The sequence below is a fragment of the Gymnoscopelus microlampas genome, assembly GCF_963454915.1.
Source record: "Gymnoscopelus microlampas genome assembly, chromosome: 3".
In the NCBI taxonomy this organism is placed as follows: domain Eukaryota; kingdom Metazoa; phylum Chordata; class Actinopteri; order Myctophiformes; family Myctophidae; genus Gymnoscopelus; species Gymnoscopelus microlampas.
The window spans coordinates 14,284,399-14,298,630 of NC_139940.1; the positions used below are offsets into that span (position 1 = coordinate 14,284,399).

The following is a 14,232-nucleotide window of genomic DNA, read 5'->3' on the forward strand; positions in this document are numbered from 1 at the left end:
AACACCTGTGAAGGAAGTAACATTGCCCAACTATTTGTAAATGGCTGCCATGAAGATGCCTATTGTCTCAAGTTCAGCACTTTATGTGTGTCCCCTAAATAAGCAAAGAAAAACACTGGATATATTACAGCTTTAAGTAGCCTACTTTTGAATTTGAGTTAATGAAGGCTGTGTCTCCTGTCAGTACAGCAAACCAACCAAAGAGACATTTGAAATAGAACCATAGTGTTGGTGTAGGCTAGGGGGTCCTGAAAGGAGAGGAGAGCCATACGCAGGCCTGCAGGCCAGGGGTCCTCCTGTTTATCAGGGGGACGGAGGAGAGAAGTGAGTGATGAAAAGAGATTAGTGACAGCTGCCTGACGGAGGGAGCAGAAAGAGGACAACGTGAAAACATCAGCAGTAAAACAGAAGACATCAGAGGATGCAACCAACAGAGATTCAGACGTCCCAATCTAAAGTGAGTGAAAACTCCAGCCTGAGGCAATGTTCTTCATAAAAGACAAGATAAACTTGGTTTTGTCAAGAAGAAGAATGAGAAGCATGACCCAAATGGGTCCCTTCTCTTACACCGTCAGTTCATTTGTTTAGTCATTCAATTATATTTGCATTTTATGTATGTGATTGTCATATGTTGCCAAACTTGCCATAATGCATGTTGCGATTTGTTAAACTCTTTGATAAAATCTTGAAACACTGAAGTAGCTGAACTCCACCATCCATATAATGTGTTTTTCAATCATATGCACGGTGATGGAAAATGCGCATTAAGTGGTATTTTAGCGCAGTGTAACCTAATGATGCAACCATCAGCAGATGAATATAATGTTCTCTGCAATGTACTACAATGTACGTTAGTTCCAGTGTTTACCCTGTAGTCTCCTACTCATTTCCAGCTATCGTCACAGCCAGAAGCTGAGACCCTGTTTCTTCAGTTACAATCCCACTCCCAACCTTCCAGCCTGCAGCCCCAGCAACACGACCAGCTACAGCTCGAGCCTCTCTCCCAGCAAGCAGCAGCTCAAGGCCTCCCACCTTCTCAGTCAGGGCCCCAGCCCCAGCCTCAGCCTCACACCCATCTCCACCCTCCCCAGCCTGCTGAGCAAGCCAAGCCTCTGTGGACAAACCATCGAAGGCTCCTTCTCCTCCTCCTGGGGTCCTCCTTCTGTGCCTCTATTCTGGGCATGGTGTACTACTCCCAGCAGAAAGTCCTAACTGACAGCAGAGGAATCAAACAAGGTGGAACAGTTACATCAAGATGCACAGATACAAAGCATCCCAGTACAACCGTGGGGTGCACACAAATATTTGAATTTCCGAACGGCAGTCTCCACATTAGATCAGCATCATTAGATTGCATTCGATTTAATTTTGTAATGACTGGTTCTGTTACAACCAAATATTAGGCTAATACTACTAAACAGTAAAAGGCCATTGATTTATTGCTCATGCTGCCGGCTGTCTGATATTATAGACATAGCCATTAGCCATTCATGTGTAAGCTGCCTGCAGCAGACTCACTCTCAGTCACACGCACTGGTCCCATTCGAGCCATCTTGTTTCTCAATCTCACCTTGATGAAATTCCTTCTGACAATTTTAACAGACACACTTTCACGCAAGAGAGTGATACACAGCATTACAAAAAATAAATATGAAAATAAGTTCAAATGTAAGCTGTGTGACGCAAAACATCCAATCATACACCAGTTCACTACAGTGCTGTGTCGTGTTGACAAATGTGCATGAGAAACCACAGTGCTTCTGCTAATCACAAACATGGATACATAGAATACACGGCCTGGTCCCATAAAACTTTACCACGGGAATTGAAAAGCTCTGTGATATTCAAATTCCATCTTGGTTAGTTTTGTGCATCCCTAGTTTTTTTTCTTATTGCACTTTCATAGTGCTTTTCACAAACATGTTAACAAAAAAATATATCTGAGGCATTTGTATAGTTAATTGGGTATTTTATGTAACAAATAGGTAGACATATTTTGTTAATGTTGCATTAATTTATTTGATCTTGAATCCCAAGTCTAATATGAGGGTGATTATTTTTTCCCCAGTCACTCCATGTCTCTCCCTGGCCTGTGAGAGGGCCTCAGCCCGCCTATTGGTCGACCCCTTTAGTCAGCCATGTGCCTACTTCCTGTTCACCTGTGGCTCTGACAGACCTTCGCCAACAGCTAAGGGGAGACAGAGAGGCAAGGGAGTACATCAACATCAGCAGAGGGGAATACGGAGAGAGCAGCAGAGAAGGAGGACAGGAAGGAAGGAGAGCGAAGACATAAGTCGGAAGACTGGGGAGAAAATATTGGACAGAAGAAATGTACTACTGCAGTATCTCAGGGAGATTTTGGGTACATGTCTGCAATTGCATTTATAAAGAGTAACCAAACCCATATGTGTGTAAAGTCTGTCATCTCTGGTAAAAAAAAACAGGGTATTGCACTGGCCATCTGCTATTGGATGGTGTGGTGCCAAGGGTCAAAGAGTAGTCGTAGTCTACTATTGGTAGCATTTGTGTAGCTATAAAATATTGGAGTTATGTGGCTACGTGTTCAGAAACTCCTCAGCACCTCAGTCGCCCAGGCTGTGATTGTACGCAATATTCCCAAAGTTCCCAAACAATATTTCTGTGATCCTAGACTGATTTAAGAAAGAGGTTCTGGAACAAGGAAAAGTGAACTACTGTATAGGGTGAGGGGAGTTGTGGGATTATTCTTCATGTCTTACTATGTTCCTCTGTCAGAGGCCGAGAGCTTTTCTGGTTCAGCTGTGCACAAGGCCAGAGGATTCTACCGTTCCTGTATGGACACCAGGTCTATGGAGACTGCTGGAGCAGAGCCCTTCTTCTCACTCATCCAGAAGGTGAGGACATTATTCACCATGGAAATGTTGACATCAGGCTAACGGTGCATTTATTTTCCATACACTCTGAATCTGCTTTAATTTGTGTCTTTATTCATCCAGGTAAAGAAAACAATGCATGGATGTATTTCTAAAACAAGCCCCTGCTTTTCACTTCATAGCTACTTCATAGCCACTACTGATATGATCTGTGTAGCACAACTGATTAAGTTAGGAGTTAAAATCAATACTCAAGTACTTTTTGATGATCAAGTACAGTTGTTGAAATGAGGCAGATCATTTTCTCATTGTCTTTTCCCATCCCTACCATACCATTATTGTCCTTTGACAAGTTCCCATCTAACATATATATTTTTGGCCAATCTGCAAGCTCACAACGCATCAATGCTGTGATACTTTGTGAGTTTGTAGATCTGCTATTTTTGGTACGTTTGAAAATGTTTGCAAACATTTTGACAATGACATGTACTGTAGGTTGAAAGTGGTTACACTGGCATAATAATGAATTATTATGAATGAACTTTTTCTTTTTACCCCTCTCCTTTCCAATTGGCCCCTTGGCAACCCCTGGTGGCTCCCACCTGTTGCCTATTTATTTTTCCCATTTTGTCTCTTCATGTGTAGCTGGGTGGCTGGTCGGTGTCGGGTCAGTGGAATCAGAGTGATGTCAACTCCACCCTGAGCCTGCTGATGAGAGATTACTTCACCTTCCCTTTCTTCAACCTCTATGTGGGCAAAGATCCAAATGACCCTGACCGTGGGAGCAAGAAGAAATACATTCAGGTTAGTGTAAACCAGTGGCTCCGGACAGTGGCTTAGAACCATGTTCACAACTGTGCTGTTAATTCCCAGAAATCTTTGCTCTCTTGGTTGATCTGCCAACTCTTGTGGGAGGAGGACGTTGGCAAACTCTTGTTTTCTTCTGTTATTTTTTTTAATTATCATGCTTATGTGTCAACTTTGAAAACAACTTTTCAGTCATTATATTGAACCTTAGTACATTCGATGAAAATATACAAATCTACAAGCTCACAATGCATCACAACCTTTTGCAACGTAATGCGTTGTGAGCTAGTAGATTGGCTATTTTCAGCAAAGAGTTTTGGTGTATAGGGAAATGCTAGTGGATCTAGTATAGAGACCCAGTAAACTAAGTGGTTAGAATTTTCAAAAATAGCGAAAAACCACATCTACATGCTCGCTTAAACACAAGTGTCCTTGCCGACAGATTGACCAGCCAGACCTGCTGATCCCCGTCCAGTGGAATAGCAAGAAACGAAATTACATAATGAATGCACAGGTGGCCGTATCCCATAATAGCTCCAGGATTTATTCAGCACATTTCCATTGCATATCCAGCCATCTTACTCTTCCCATCAACCCCTATGTTTCCCTTAACGCTGTCACTCCGCCATCACCCAGAAAGGGCGTCTGTTCCTGGCGTCCTGCCAGAGGTACCTGTCTCTGCTGGGCGCTCCCTCCAGCACCCTCCAGCACGTGGGCATGTTCATCGCTCTGTCGTCTGAGCTGGCTGTGGCTGCTGCCCCCCTGTCCTATCGGCTGCTGAAGGGTCAGCTCTACCAGCGCAAGACCATCAAAGACCTGCAGGTACATTCTGCTCCGTTACGCTGGCAGCCCAAAACTGACCCTTTCTCTCAAAATTTTTCATGGACCCCAAATTGATACATATTTGGCCACTGACCCCCATCTGAAAAGGTTTTGTGCCAGGGACTCCTAGGAGAGAAGATTTGTGTTTAAAAATGTCAAAATGTGTCAAAATTGCTTGTATTTTCTTAAGAAATATCCGCTCTACAAGCTCACAATGTGTCGCAACTTTCTTTTTTAAACCTGAAGCATAAAATAGGGTTAAAGTGGTTAAACTGATTTTGATGCTATATTAACTAATTTTCCTGGCAACCCCCTGGAACATCCTCAAGGACCCCCCCCCCCCTGGAATACCAGCTAATATTGTGACTAAATCCATGGTAACTACATAGATCTTTCTTCCATGCAACTGTGCACAGGCTCACGCCCCTACCATTGATTGGCTTGGCTGTCTACAGATTGCGTTCCATCCTCACCCAGTCAGGGAAGAAGACACTGTCCTACTGCATAACTTACCTTACATTGAGCAAATGTCCCGCATCGTCAGCAAATGGCTGAACAAGCACGAATTGAGTACCAGGTATGATTATGACGAGATCATGCAAACAAATGACACTCACTCACAAGGTATTTCTTGCATTTTAACTGTTTTTTTTCCCTTTTCCTTTTGCTCCCTCTAGTGGTCCCCTTCATACCTACATGGTTCTCAATCTCCTTCACACCTTCATACCTGCCCTGGACTCCAGGTTCATTCAGACAGAGTATAATTTGTCTGTGGCTCTGGGGAACGCAGAGGAGGTGCATTTTAACCCTGCTGTCCCTATTTTGGGAATGTCATTATAGGCAAAAACATCTAAAAAAAGAATAAACTAAATGCAAACCTTTTCAGAAATAGCAAAAGATTGCAGATCTACAAGCTCACTACGCGGCTCACAGGGCTTAAATGGTTAAAGCATTTATTTACCCAGGGAAAGCTTCCAGTCTTCCAAATGCTGTACTGTTGCTGTCTAATGGACTGATTTTCTTCTGAATTAATACATTTTATTGATCTGATCGTGTGTTTATTTGATGTAGCACTATCTAGGTGCTTTGCCCACATGGGCTTACAAAGCACTTCCATGAAGCGTATTGCACTGTATGTACAGATATATAACAGATATATTCCTAAACAAACCCAAGGATCATACAAAGTAGATTGGACAATAGCATTTAAAACTGCAATCTGTACATATTATTATGTCCTGTCCCGATGGAGAGAGGTAATACATTCAAGGTAACACCTTTTGTAACTATTTGGAAAAGCCAGATACAAATACATTAATCACCGTAGGGTTCAGTCCCACATCTGTCAGCTTGCTAGCCAGCCTGGTGGAGACTATGGTGTTAAAGGCAGAGCTTTAATCAATAGAAACAGCCTAACACCACGTTGTTGTTGTCAAGGTGGGAGATCCTGGGAAATGGCGTCGTCAGTGGATCTGGTTGGCAGGCGAACTGTAGTGGGTCCAAGGCCCTTGGGGGAGTAAATCAGATTGTGATCCTACACTAGCTTCTCAAACACTTCATGACCACTGAGGTCAGCGCTATCGGGCGGTGGTCATTCAGGCCAGCCGGGAAGGCATTCTTCTGTACAGGGACAATGGTGGACCTCTTGAAGCATGTGGGGAAGGACTGGGCCAGGGAGAGCTTGAATATGGTGGTGAATACTGGTGCCAGGAGGTCAGCACAGGCCTTGATGACCCACCTGGGGATGCCATCTGGGCCAGCTGCTTTCCCGATGTTCACCCTTTTGAACACCCTCCTCATGTCCTGTTCAGAGAAGAAGAGTGTGTTCTCTGCTACGAGGGTGGATCATCAGGAAGGGCACCTCCTACCCGACACCAGGGTCTAGAATTCTAAATGGAAGGATAAGGGAGACCACCTTCATCTACTACAGATGGAGGCACCTCTCTGTCCTACTGCCCTATGTAGTTAGTCATGCAACAAATAGAATAAATAGCCGATTACGAGGTTGTGAGCTTGTAGATCTACTATTTTAGAAAATTGTTAAAATGAATGTGGTTACATTTATTTGTGTTTGTATGTGTGGACATTAGTGATATTATTAAGTTTGCTTTGAATTTGAACCTTTGAAAATTGAAATCCGTCCAATGTTCATTCCTCACCAGACCGTCCCCCGTTGGAAAAGCTGTGTTTTGGAGACTGAGAAAGGATTTGACACGATCCTCACACACCTACTCAGTGAGAAGACTGCACACACAGAGGTACAGTAACGACAACACACAAATGTGGACTGAAAATTCATCGACAATGTCCTAAACAACATGAACCCAAGATTCCCTATTCTGGGCATGTCATAATAGGCAAACCTTCTGCAAAAATAGCAGATGTACAAGCTCACGACACGTTGCACTGCGAGCTTGAAGATTGTCTGTTTTCGGCGAAGAGATTTGGTGTAGAAGGGGGGAGAAGGGAGGGACCAAAAATAGAGCCATGGGGAACCCCGGTCAATGAATTATATATGGTTTAAGTGGTTAAGTGAATTTTCAGCTGAGGTTGACTTTTGTTGTTCTACAGGCAGAGGAGATGATTCACAGTATCTTTGACGCAATCAAGTCTAAATTGTCTGTTCTCAAGTGGAGAGATGAGAAGTCCCGTCTGCTTGTTATGAATAAGGTAAAATGGGAAATGTTGAGATTTTTAAGACTGTACTATATTGCTATCTAATATTGAACATCTGTCTTCCCTCCAGGTTCACTCTTTAACTCCAAGACTTTGGACTAAACCTCAGATCTCGAGTGAAGCTGAACTTGACCAACTTTTTTCTGAGGTATATTATAATGTGCCAGAAGTTTATTAGCATTGATTTTTTTTTTAGGTTTATATACTTATTACAAGTCACTGATGCATTCCACACCGCACAGGCTTCAAATATTAGTTTGGAATCTCAGTCATGCACTGTTGTCTCAATGTTGTCAAACAAGGAGGCTGCCATCTTTAAACACCTTGTTCCACCACTGTAAACTGTACATGTATGTAACAGGCCCATGTGGGTATAGTAGCTCAACGCTGATACTTATGTATGATCTGCATTATTTTAGGTAACAATCAGCGAACAAAGCTATGTTGCCAACTACATCCAACTACTGTCCCTGCAGCAAAAGAGACGCAACAAACTCTTCTCTCAGACCGACGAGGTTGACATGTAAGCAGTTGTTTCCGTTCATTCCAGTTAGAGGAGAGGAATCACTTCTCAAACTGAAAGCTATGATCTTCAAGAACTACCCTATACCCCAATTCTACTGGAATTATATTGCTGTCTCCCATATTGCCCTCCTCTCCTGAAGCATTTTTGTCAGACTTTTAAAATGAATATTATTTTTAAACTCTTTTTAAACTCTAGTTTTTGCCCCAATCCTAGCCAATTGGTCCAACAGCCCATTATTCTGAAAGCCCAATAGTCAGAAAACGGCATTAGGTTAGGATTAGCAATAACACACGGTTGGACCAATGGTGCTTCAGAATAAATAATTCTTGGACCAATGCCGTGGCACCAAATGTACATGGACCCTTTTCACAGACGTATCATAGCAGGGTAAAGACAGCAGTAATTAATTCAATAGTGGGTACTGGCCTGGGTATGTTTGATTTAGGTATGCCAAAGAGCAAACACTGACAAACAATAATATTGTCTGTTAAAGATAGTTTTTCAACTGTGTTCATCCTGTTATGACAAATCTGTGAAAGGGGTCCATTGTCTGTGGAGTGGACTATGGTATGATACTTTTGGTTGTTGGAGGTTTTGTGCAAGGATTTGAGGCTCATTCTATGATTTATTATGAGAATTGGCTGAATACATGAAAATATATAGGTTGGGCCGGGCACCTAGGTAGCCTGACAGCGCGTCGCAGGTTCGAGTCCCGATCACGACAGTCTTTGCTGCCTCCTGTCTGACTAAGGCATAAAAAGCCCAAAAATAAATCTTTAAAAAAAGAAAACATTTAAAAAATGTATGCATGCATGCAGCATTAATTCTTAAATCTTAATTATTTTTCTTCAGTTTATCTGTCTCGCCGTTAATCCTGGGCAATGAGCTGGTCTTTCCCATGGGAATGTTTGTCCCTCCCCTCTTCCACCCAACACATCCCAAGTAAGTGGTGTATTCATCGACTGAAGACCACAAGCACAGTTCACTGTGGTCCATTGTACAGTATACGAATAACGCAACACTTAGCAATTCGTTGTTTTTAAACAGGGCAATGAATTATGGAGTTTTGGGTTCTCTGATTGCCAAAGATATCCTCCATCTTCTTCTGCCAGACAGTAAGGGAAACAATCCTTCCTGTAGACTGCCATAGAATATCAAAGAGCAGTAACCTTCAAACAGCATTCAGAGTTTATCTCCTATGCAGCCCAAACTATTGTTGGGATGTAAATTGGCGTCAGATCATTTATGTATTGTATAGCTATGTACAGTATATGAGTAAACCTTTGTTATGACCTGTGACATTGAAAGCTTGCTGGGGGGGAGGAGGGGGGGGGGGGGTGGTGTTCTATCCTTTTGAAGGCCATTGGTTTGTGCCTTTAATCGAACCTGTAGTACAGAGGACTCATGCACACGTCTTCTTCACATGCAATCAAAAAATCATTTTGGGGAAGAACTCAATACATTTTCAATAAATATTGAATTGCAAGTGAAGACTGTGCGAGAGTCCTTTGTTGTCGGCCCATGGTCTTCTCCCTGTCAGTCTACGGGTGTGCAAAGTTCTGCTTTTATATTCTAATCTGTACAAATATGAATTCTTCATCATTCTACATATTAACGTGCTTTTATCTTTATTTTTTAAATTGTATCATTTTTGTTTTATTCCACTTTACTTTGTTCTACTCTGTGTAAATGGACTAATTGTGTGCTTGTACTGTAGTTGACTCTCTGAGTGAGACGATGCAGGCTGTGGGGCAGTGTGTGTGGGATCATTACCTCACTGTAACAGAGGGACCAGGGAGGGTTGGAGCATTTTCTGTGTCTGCAGTGCAGCTGAGGGAGATCTGGGTGCAGTACTCTGCACTCCAGGTGGCACATCAGGTCAGTAGTGATGGTCCGTCATCATTATAATGCTGTCTTTAGTTTACTTTGAGAATAACTGCCTTGCATAACATTGGTGTTGGAAAACATATAGTCTCTCTTAATTTCAGCTAAGCTTCCTTAGTTGGTAGAATTGGTAGGACATTATCTCATTACAATAGGAACTAGGAAGCATAGCACACATCCTCTGTACTTGATTTGTTTACATTTCAAGGAAACCTCAATTTAGACACTCAACCGGCTAGGTCATGCCCAGCATGTGGATATCCCATAAGGCCATGCAGTTTGGCTGGCGACCTTTACATCCAGTTATATTACATTTCTCCTCTCAAATAAAATGAAATAATTTCACCCGATTTCACTCACACAATAACACGGCCAATGCTGGGTACCAAAATTCTGATCATCGCACAGCAGAATCCCTAGCAATGCCAGCCAAGCTGTTAGTGATTCTTTGCTTGTTTGGGCATACAACCAAGACAGACACAGATGTAAGATGACACCGTGCAGGACAGTACAATAGTATAGATAATAATTCCACATATAGTATGTATGGTATTTTAGAGAGATATATTTTGTATGAGACAGAAACATAAAAGACAACCATGTAACATTTGTGTTTTGTTTTCTCAGGCTTATTATGAAAGACTAAATAAAGATCTTGGTGACACTTCCCTCTCTGGTCTCTCCCTCACTCATCTATTCCTCACTTCATTCTCTCAGGTACTTTAATAATACTCTGATGGCTTGTGCTTTAAGTACTTAAGTCCTACTCCTATATACTTAGTCATGTGACAAATAGCTAGAATAGCCGATCTACAAGCTCACAAAGCATTGCAATGTGAGGTGTTGTCCTTGCAGATCAGTTATTTTGACCTTAAACATTTTGAAGATGGTTGAAAGTGGTTAGAATGAATGTGCCTTTTTTATAATTTGTTTTTGTCTTCCTCCCCTTCACCACTGCTTCCTTCTTTTTCAGATTAACTGTGACTCTGATCCATATCGTGAATTCATGCCGTTTGAGCCCTCCTTCTTGATTACTGTCTTCTGCGCCAAATCTGAACTGTGCCCCACAACACTGGAATGTCCTCACAGAACTCAGCAATATTTACAGAAATGTTGAATGCAAACCCGTCAACTAACAGAAAGTTCTTCACTGAATCTTAGGCTATGTTCAGACTGGCAGTCGGATATTTGGTCTGTCTGAATCCAGATTGTTTTTTTATTAACTCTCAACGGCAAAAAAAAACAAACGTATTTTTGTTTGTTGTTGTGGTTCAAATTTGTTGGATCTGAACCACATTCTTGGGTGTATTGAAATGTGACTGAAATGTGATTTCTAAAGATGTGTCTCAGTCTGGACACTGAAGCCTAATTTATACTTTGTTGTACGATGGTGTCACTAACTGAATTAGACAATCTACCAATCTCACAACGTGTAGTGTTGTGAGATTGTAGATCGGCTATTTTCCCCAACCATCATGTGACAAGAGTGTAACTTAAGTATTACTCATGTGTAAGGTACCAAGGATACATCATATCACCTTCCTAGTTGGGAAGGATACAGCCTATCACATTGTTACCTAGTTAGGAAGGATACAGCGTATCCACACTGGAGAAAAACCTTTCCACTGTAAACAGATGTTTATTATAGCTAACGAAAACTAACGAAATAACTAAAATTGAAAAAACATTTTTGTTAACTGAACTAAATAAAAACTAGATTTTCTTTTATTTATAAGGCTTTTGGGATGATATGAATTTATAGATTTCGCTGTACCAAATGTATAAATAAATGCCATCTTTTGTTAAGGTATTATTACAGAATAATTACCTTTTCAATCCTGCACCAATAACCCAAAGTATAAAAAAAACTAACACAAACTAATAAAAAACTACTAGCATTTAAAAAAATAAAAACTAGCAAATCCGCTCTTAAAACTAACAATTAGAAAAATAATATTCAAAACTAACTTAAACTGAAATGAAAAATCCCAAACTATTATAACGGTGGTCTGAATACACAAATCCAATCGGATCACTTGCAAATAACAAATAACTTGCCTGAATTCTGAACTAAGCCAGATTCCACAGCAATCTCTTGGGGTGCCTAACAAAATGCCATTTGCTGCTAAAATATACTAAAACTATACATAAGTTGGGTCGTTTCAGTATTGTCCGAAGCTCTGTAATGCTACAAACTTGTGTTTGCACAAGGACAGTAGTTTATATATTATGCCATGTTACATCATGTTCTCAATTGTATGACTGTTTGCTATTCCTATTAAAGTAAATATTGGGTGCCTGGTGGCTCAACCAGTTAGTACACTGACCACGTGTTTATTGTGGTTTGCAAGGACCCGGGCTCAAATCCAACTCCTGACGTCTCGTCTCACGTAGGTAAGCATTGACAAAGCACAATGAACAAAACTTTAAACTCAAAAGTGTTGTATGGTAAATACACAAAAATAACTTCATTGGCAAGACAGTGCTGGTCAAATCCAAGTGTCTTATCCACCCTGACAGATCTGTGAGTGGAACTCTGAGTGGGCTCTAAAGCAGTCTCTCGCACTTTCAATGCATGATGGAAGTTTAAATTGTCCTGGACCATGATGACCATCACCTGAGCATCAGGCTGCGACCCCCCAACCCCCCCAAAAAAAATTGAACTGGGGACCCCCCTTCCCCCACCCTGACAAGCACTTGGAATTGTAGGAGTTGAGGCATTACATTTAGTTTGACTGTTTTCCTCTTTCTTATATTATGACAATTTGGCCAATGTTTGACCAGTTTGTATAGTATAGTTTGTTTACTTTTGATGCAGCAATGGTCTTTTTTTATTTTATTAAAAAGGTCTTAAGTCCTTAAATTGTCACTTCACTCACTGTCACCCTGGGAACCCAAAATCATGTGCACAGGTTTGCGAACCACTTGTATAGCCCACCCAGAAAATGTATGAGGTCCCGGGAATGTATGACCCCAGCATAGGGTCACAGGTCTCAATTCCAATGCAAGACATGGTAGCGCACACATCGAAATGCTGGATCCACGCTGTCCTGAAAAACATCAACGGTGGCCCTCTGCCCAATTACATTCCAGCTCTGATGCCAGCGCCCGCACAGATTAGATCCCGTTTCATCCATGTATGAGATCTCCTGCTGCTCTGTTCCAGCATCCATGAAATATGAAACCCATGAGCATTACCCAGATAAAAATGGACCTTTGATTTACTGCATGTATTATAATATGCAAAACAAGGTAATTTTTATGCAGTACATCATATTGTTATAAAGTAGAATAGGCTACATTTCAGTTGATTAGGCCCAGATGCTTTTCCTCATTGAACAGCATTTGAACAGCCCCCCCTCAAAAAACGTTTTCTTTTTATATTGGAACATGGCACATGCCTCGCTTTCCCAGATCCGGCCCCAAAACCAGAATACACTACAGCTCTACATATATATACATAATCCTAATGTGCTGTCAAAGCATAATGTAAACACGTCATATTAATAGAGCACCGTTCAGCACTTGTTTACTAAAATATTTGCTACTGAATTTCAACATTGCTATACACATACCTGAACATATTCCACCTTCAAAGCCTTTACTCTGTAGTAGACAAGCTTTCCCATACACAACCTTTGATATGCTTTAAGGGCATTTGAATGCAAGATGGGATTGATTCTCACCAGACCTGTGTATACACATGTACTGTATATCATCGCTGTCGGGCAGAAACCAGCTATCTCCACTTTCTTTTAATAAATCAGTGCTATTGAACACCCTTTACGTCTGTGTGAGTTTTACAAATATTGAATGAAAAGTATTAAAAATGAAAAGGTAAAGTGATTATAATATAAGGACATATTCAACTATCTGACGATGTATAAAGTCACCGTACCAACTTTGATGTGGCAGTATTGTGTTCTAAAGACATGTTTTTTTTCCATTTCCTGAAAAGACAGCTATGTCCAATATTTTGGATTACTGCCCGACAGCAGAGCTATACATTATGTGTGTATATGGTGATTTAAGCTGCTGGATCTTGCACAGTTTAAGATCATGACATGCTTATTTTAACCATATTTCTTTAGTTACTGACTTGCGCCTTTGATTTGTGTTATGAATTCTACACTATAACAAACCTATCAGTTTTATATTTTTCCAATTAACCTTCTGATTTACTGTATGGGTACTACTGCGTCATTACAGTTCCGAAAATAACATTTGTAAATGTGACAGAGCAGCTTGACTAATTTACTAGTATTACACATTCATTGTATGTGATGCTGTTTTGTAAAACTTGTAGATTCTCAGTCCCACAGAAGGTGCACATTCTGTTGTGACATGGAATCTAATATACTTGTGTTTATCTATTTATCAGATGCTGTAAAGGGGAGGCTGCCTTGAAGCCTGAGGAGCTGCTTAATGCTACATGGGGAGCAGCTTGGGTGGATTTTGAATGCACAGGGTTGGTTGATTGTAGCCATGGGTGGGGTCTGTTAGACTATATAAAGGAGAGCTGAAGGAGAGCTGGTCAGTTATGTTCTGTTGAGTTTTGAGTTGTTTATTTCTTTTGTTATTTCCTATTGTTGTCCAGGCCTGGAATAAATTATATTATTTTACCTGCAAGCCTGCCTCCTGGTCGATCTATGACTTTTAAAGGGT

The 14,232-nt window shown here is 41.1% G+C and overlaps 1 protein-coding gene across 2 annotated transcripts; it reads left to right on the forward strand.

Annotated features, from left to right (window-relative positions):
* Positions 1-318: 318 nt before the first annotated feature.
* On the forward strand, positions 319-11,893 carry kel (Kell metallo-endopeptidase (Kell blood group)). Of its 2 annotated transcripts, none has more exons than XM_084053357.1 (18): positions 319-457; positions 894-1,236; positions 2,069-2,362; positions 2,755-2,873; positions 3,498-3,656; positions 4,102-4,173; positions 4,296-4,481; positions 4,898-5,058; positions 5,159-5,276; positions 6,644-6,739; positions 7,053-7,151; positions 7,228-7,305; positions 7,577-7,680; positions 8,536-8,625; positions 8,710-8,798; positions 9,401-9,561; positions 10,195-10,284; positions 10,541-11,893. In XM_084053357.1, the coding sequence occupies exons 1-18, from the start codon at positions 422-424 to the stop codon at positions 10,682-10,684; spliced, it is 2,439 nt and encodes an 812-aa protein (XP_083909483.1). In that variant the 5' UTR covers positions 319-421; the 3' UTR covers positions 10,685-11,893. The 2 variants fall into 2 exon arrangements, with proteins under 2 accessions (XP_083909483.1, XP_083909484.1); XM_084053358.1 differs by having other exon boundaries at positions 8,731-8,798.
* The last annotated feature ends 2,339 nt before the right edge of the window (positions 11,894-14,232 follow it).

Excerpts from the sequence above, each read along its gene's own strand:
- kel (XM_084053357.1), top strand. The coding sequence starts at position 422 with ATGCAACCAACAGAGATTCAGACGTCCCAATCTAAA. Across the intron at positions 1,237-2,068 it reads CAGCAGAGGAATCAAACAAG|TCACTCCATGTCTCTCCCTG; the intron begins GTGGAACAGTTA and ends TTTTTTCCCCAG. Across the intron at positions 5,277-6,643 it reads CTCTGGGGAACGCAGAGGAG|ACCGTCCCCCGTTGGAAAAG; the intron begins GTGCATTTTAAC and ends ATTCCTCACCAG.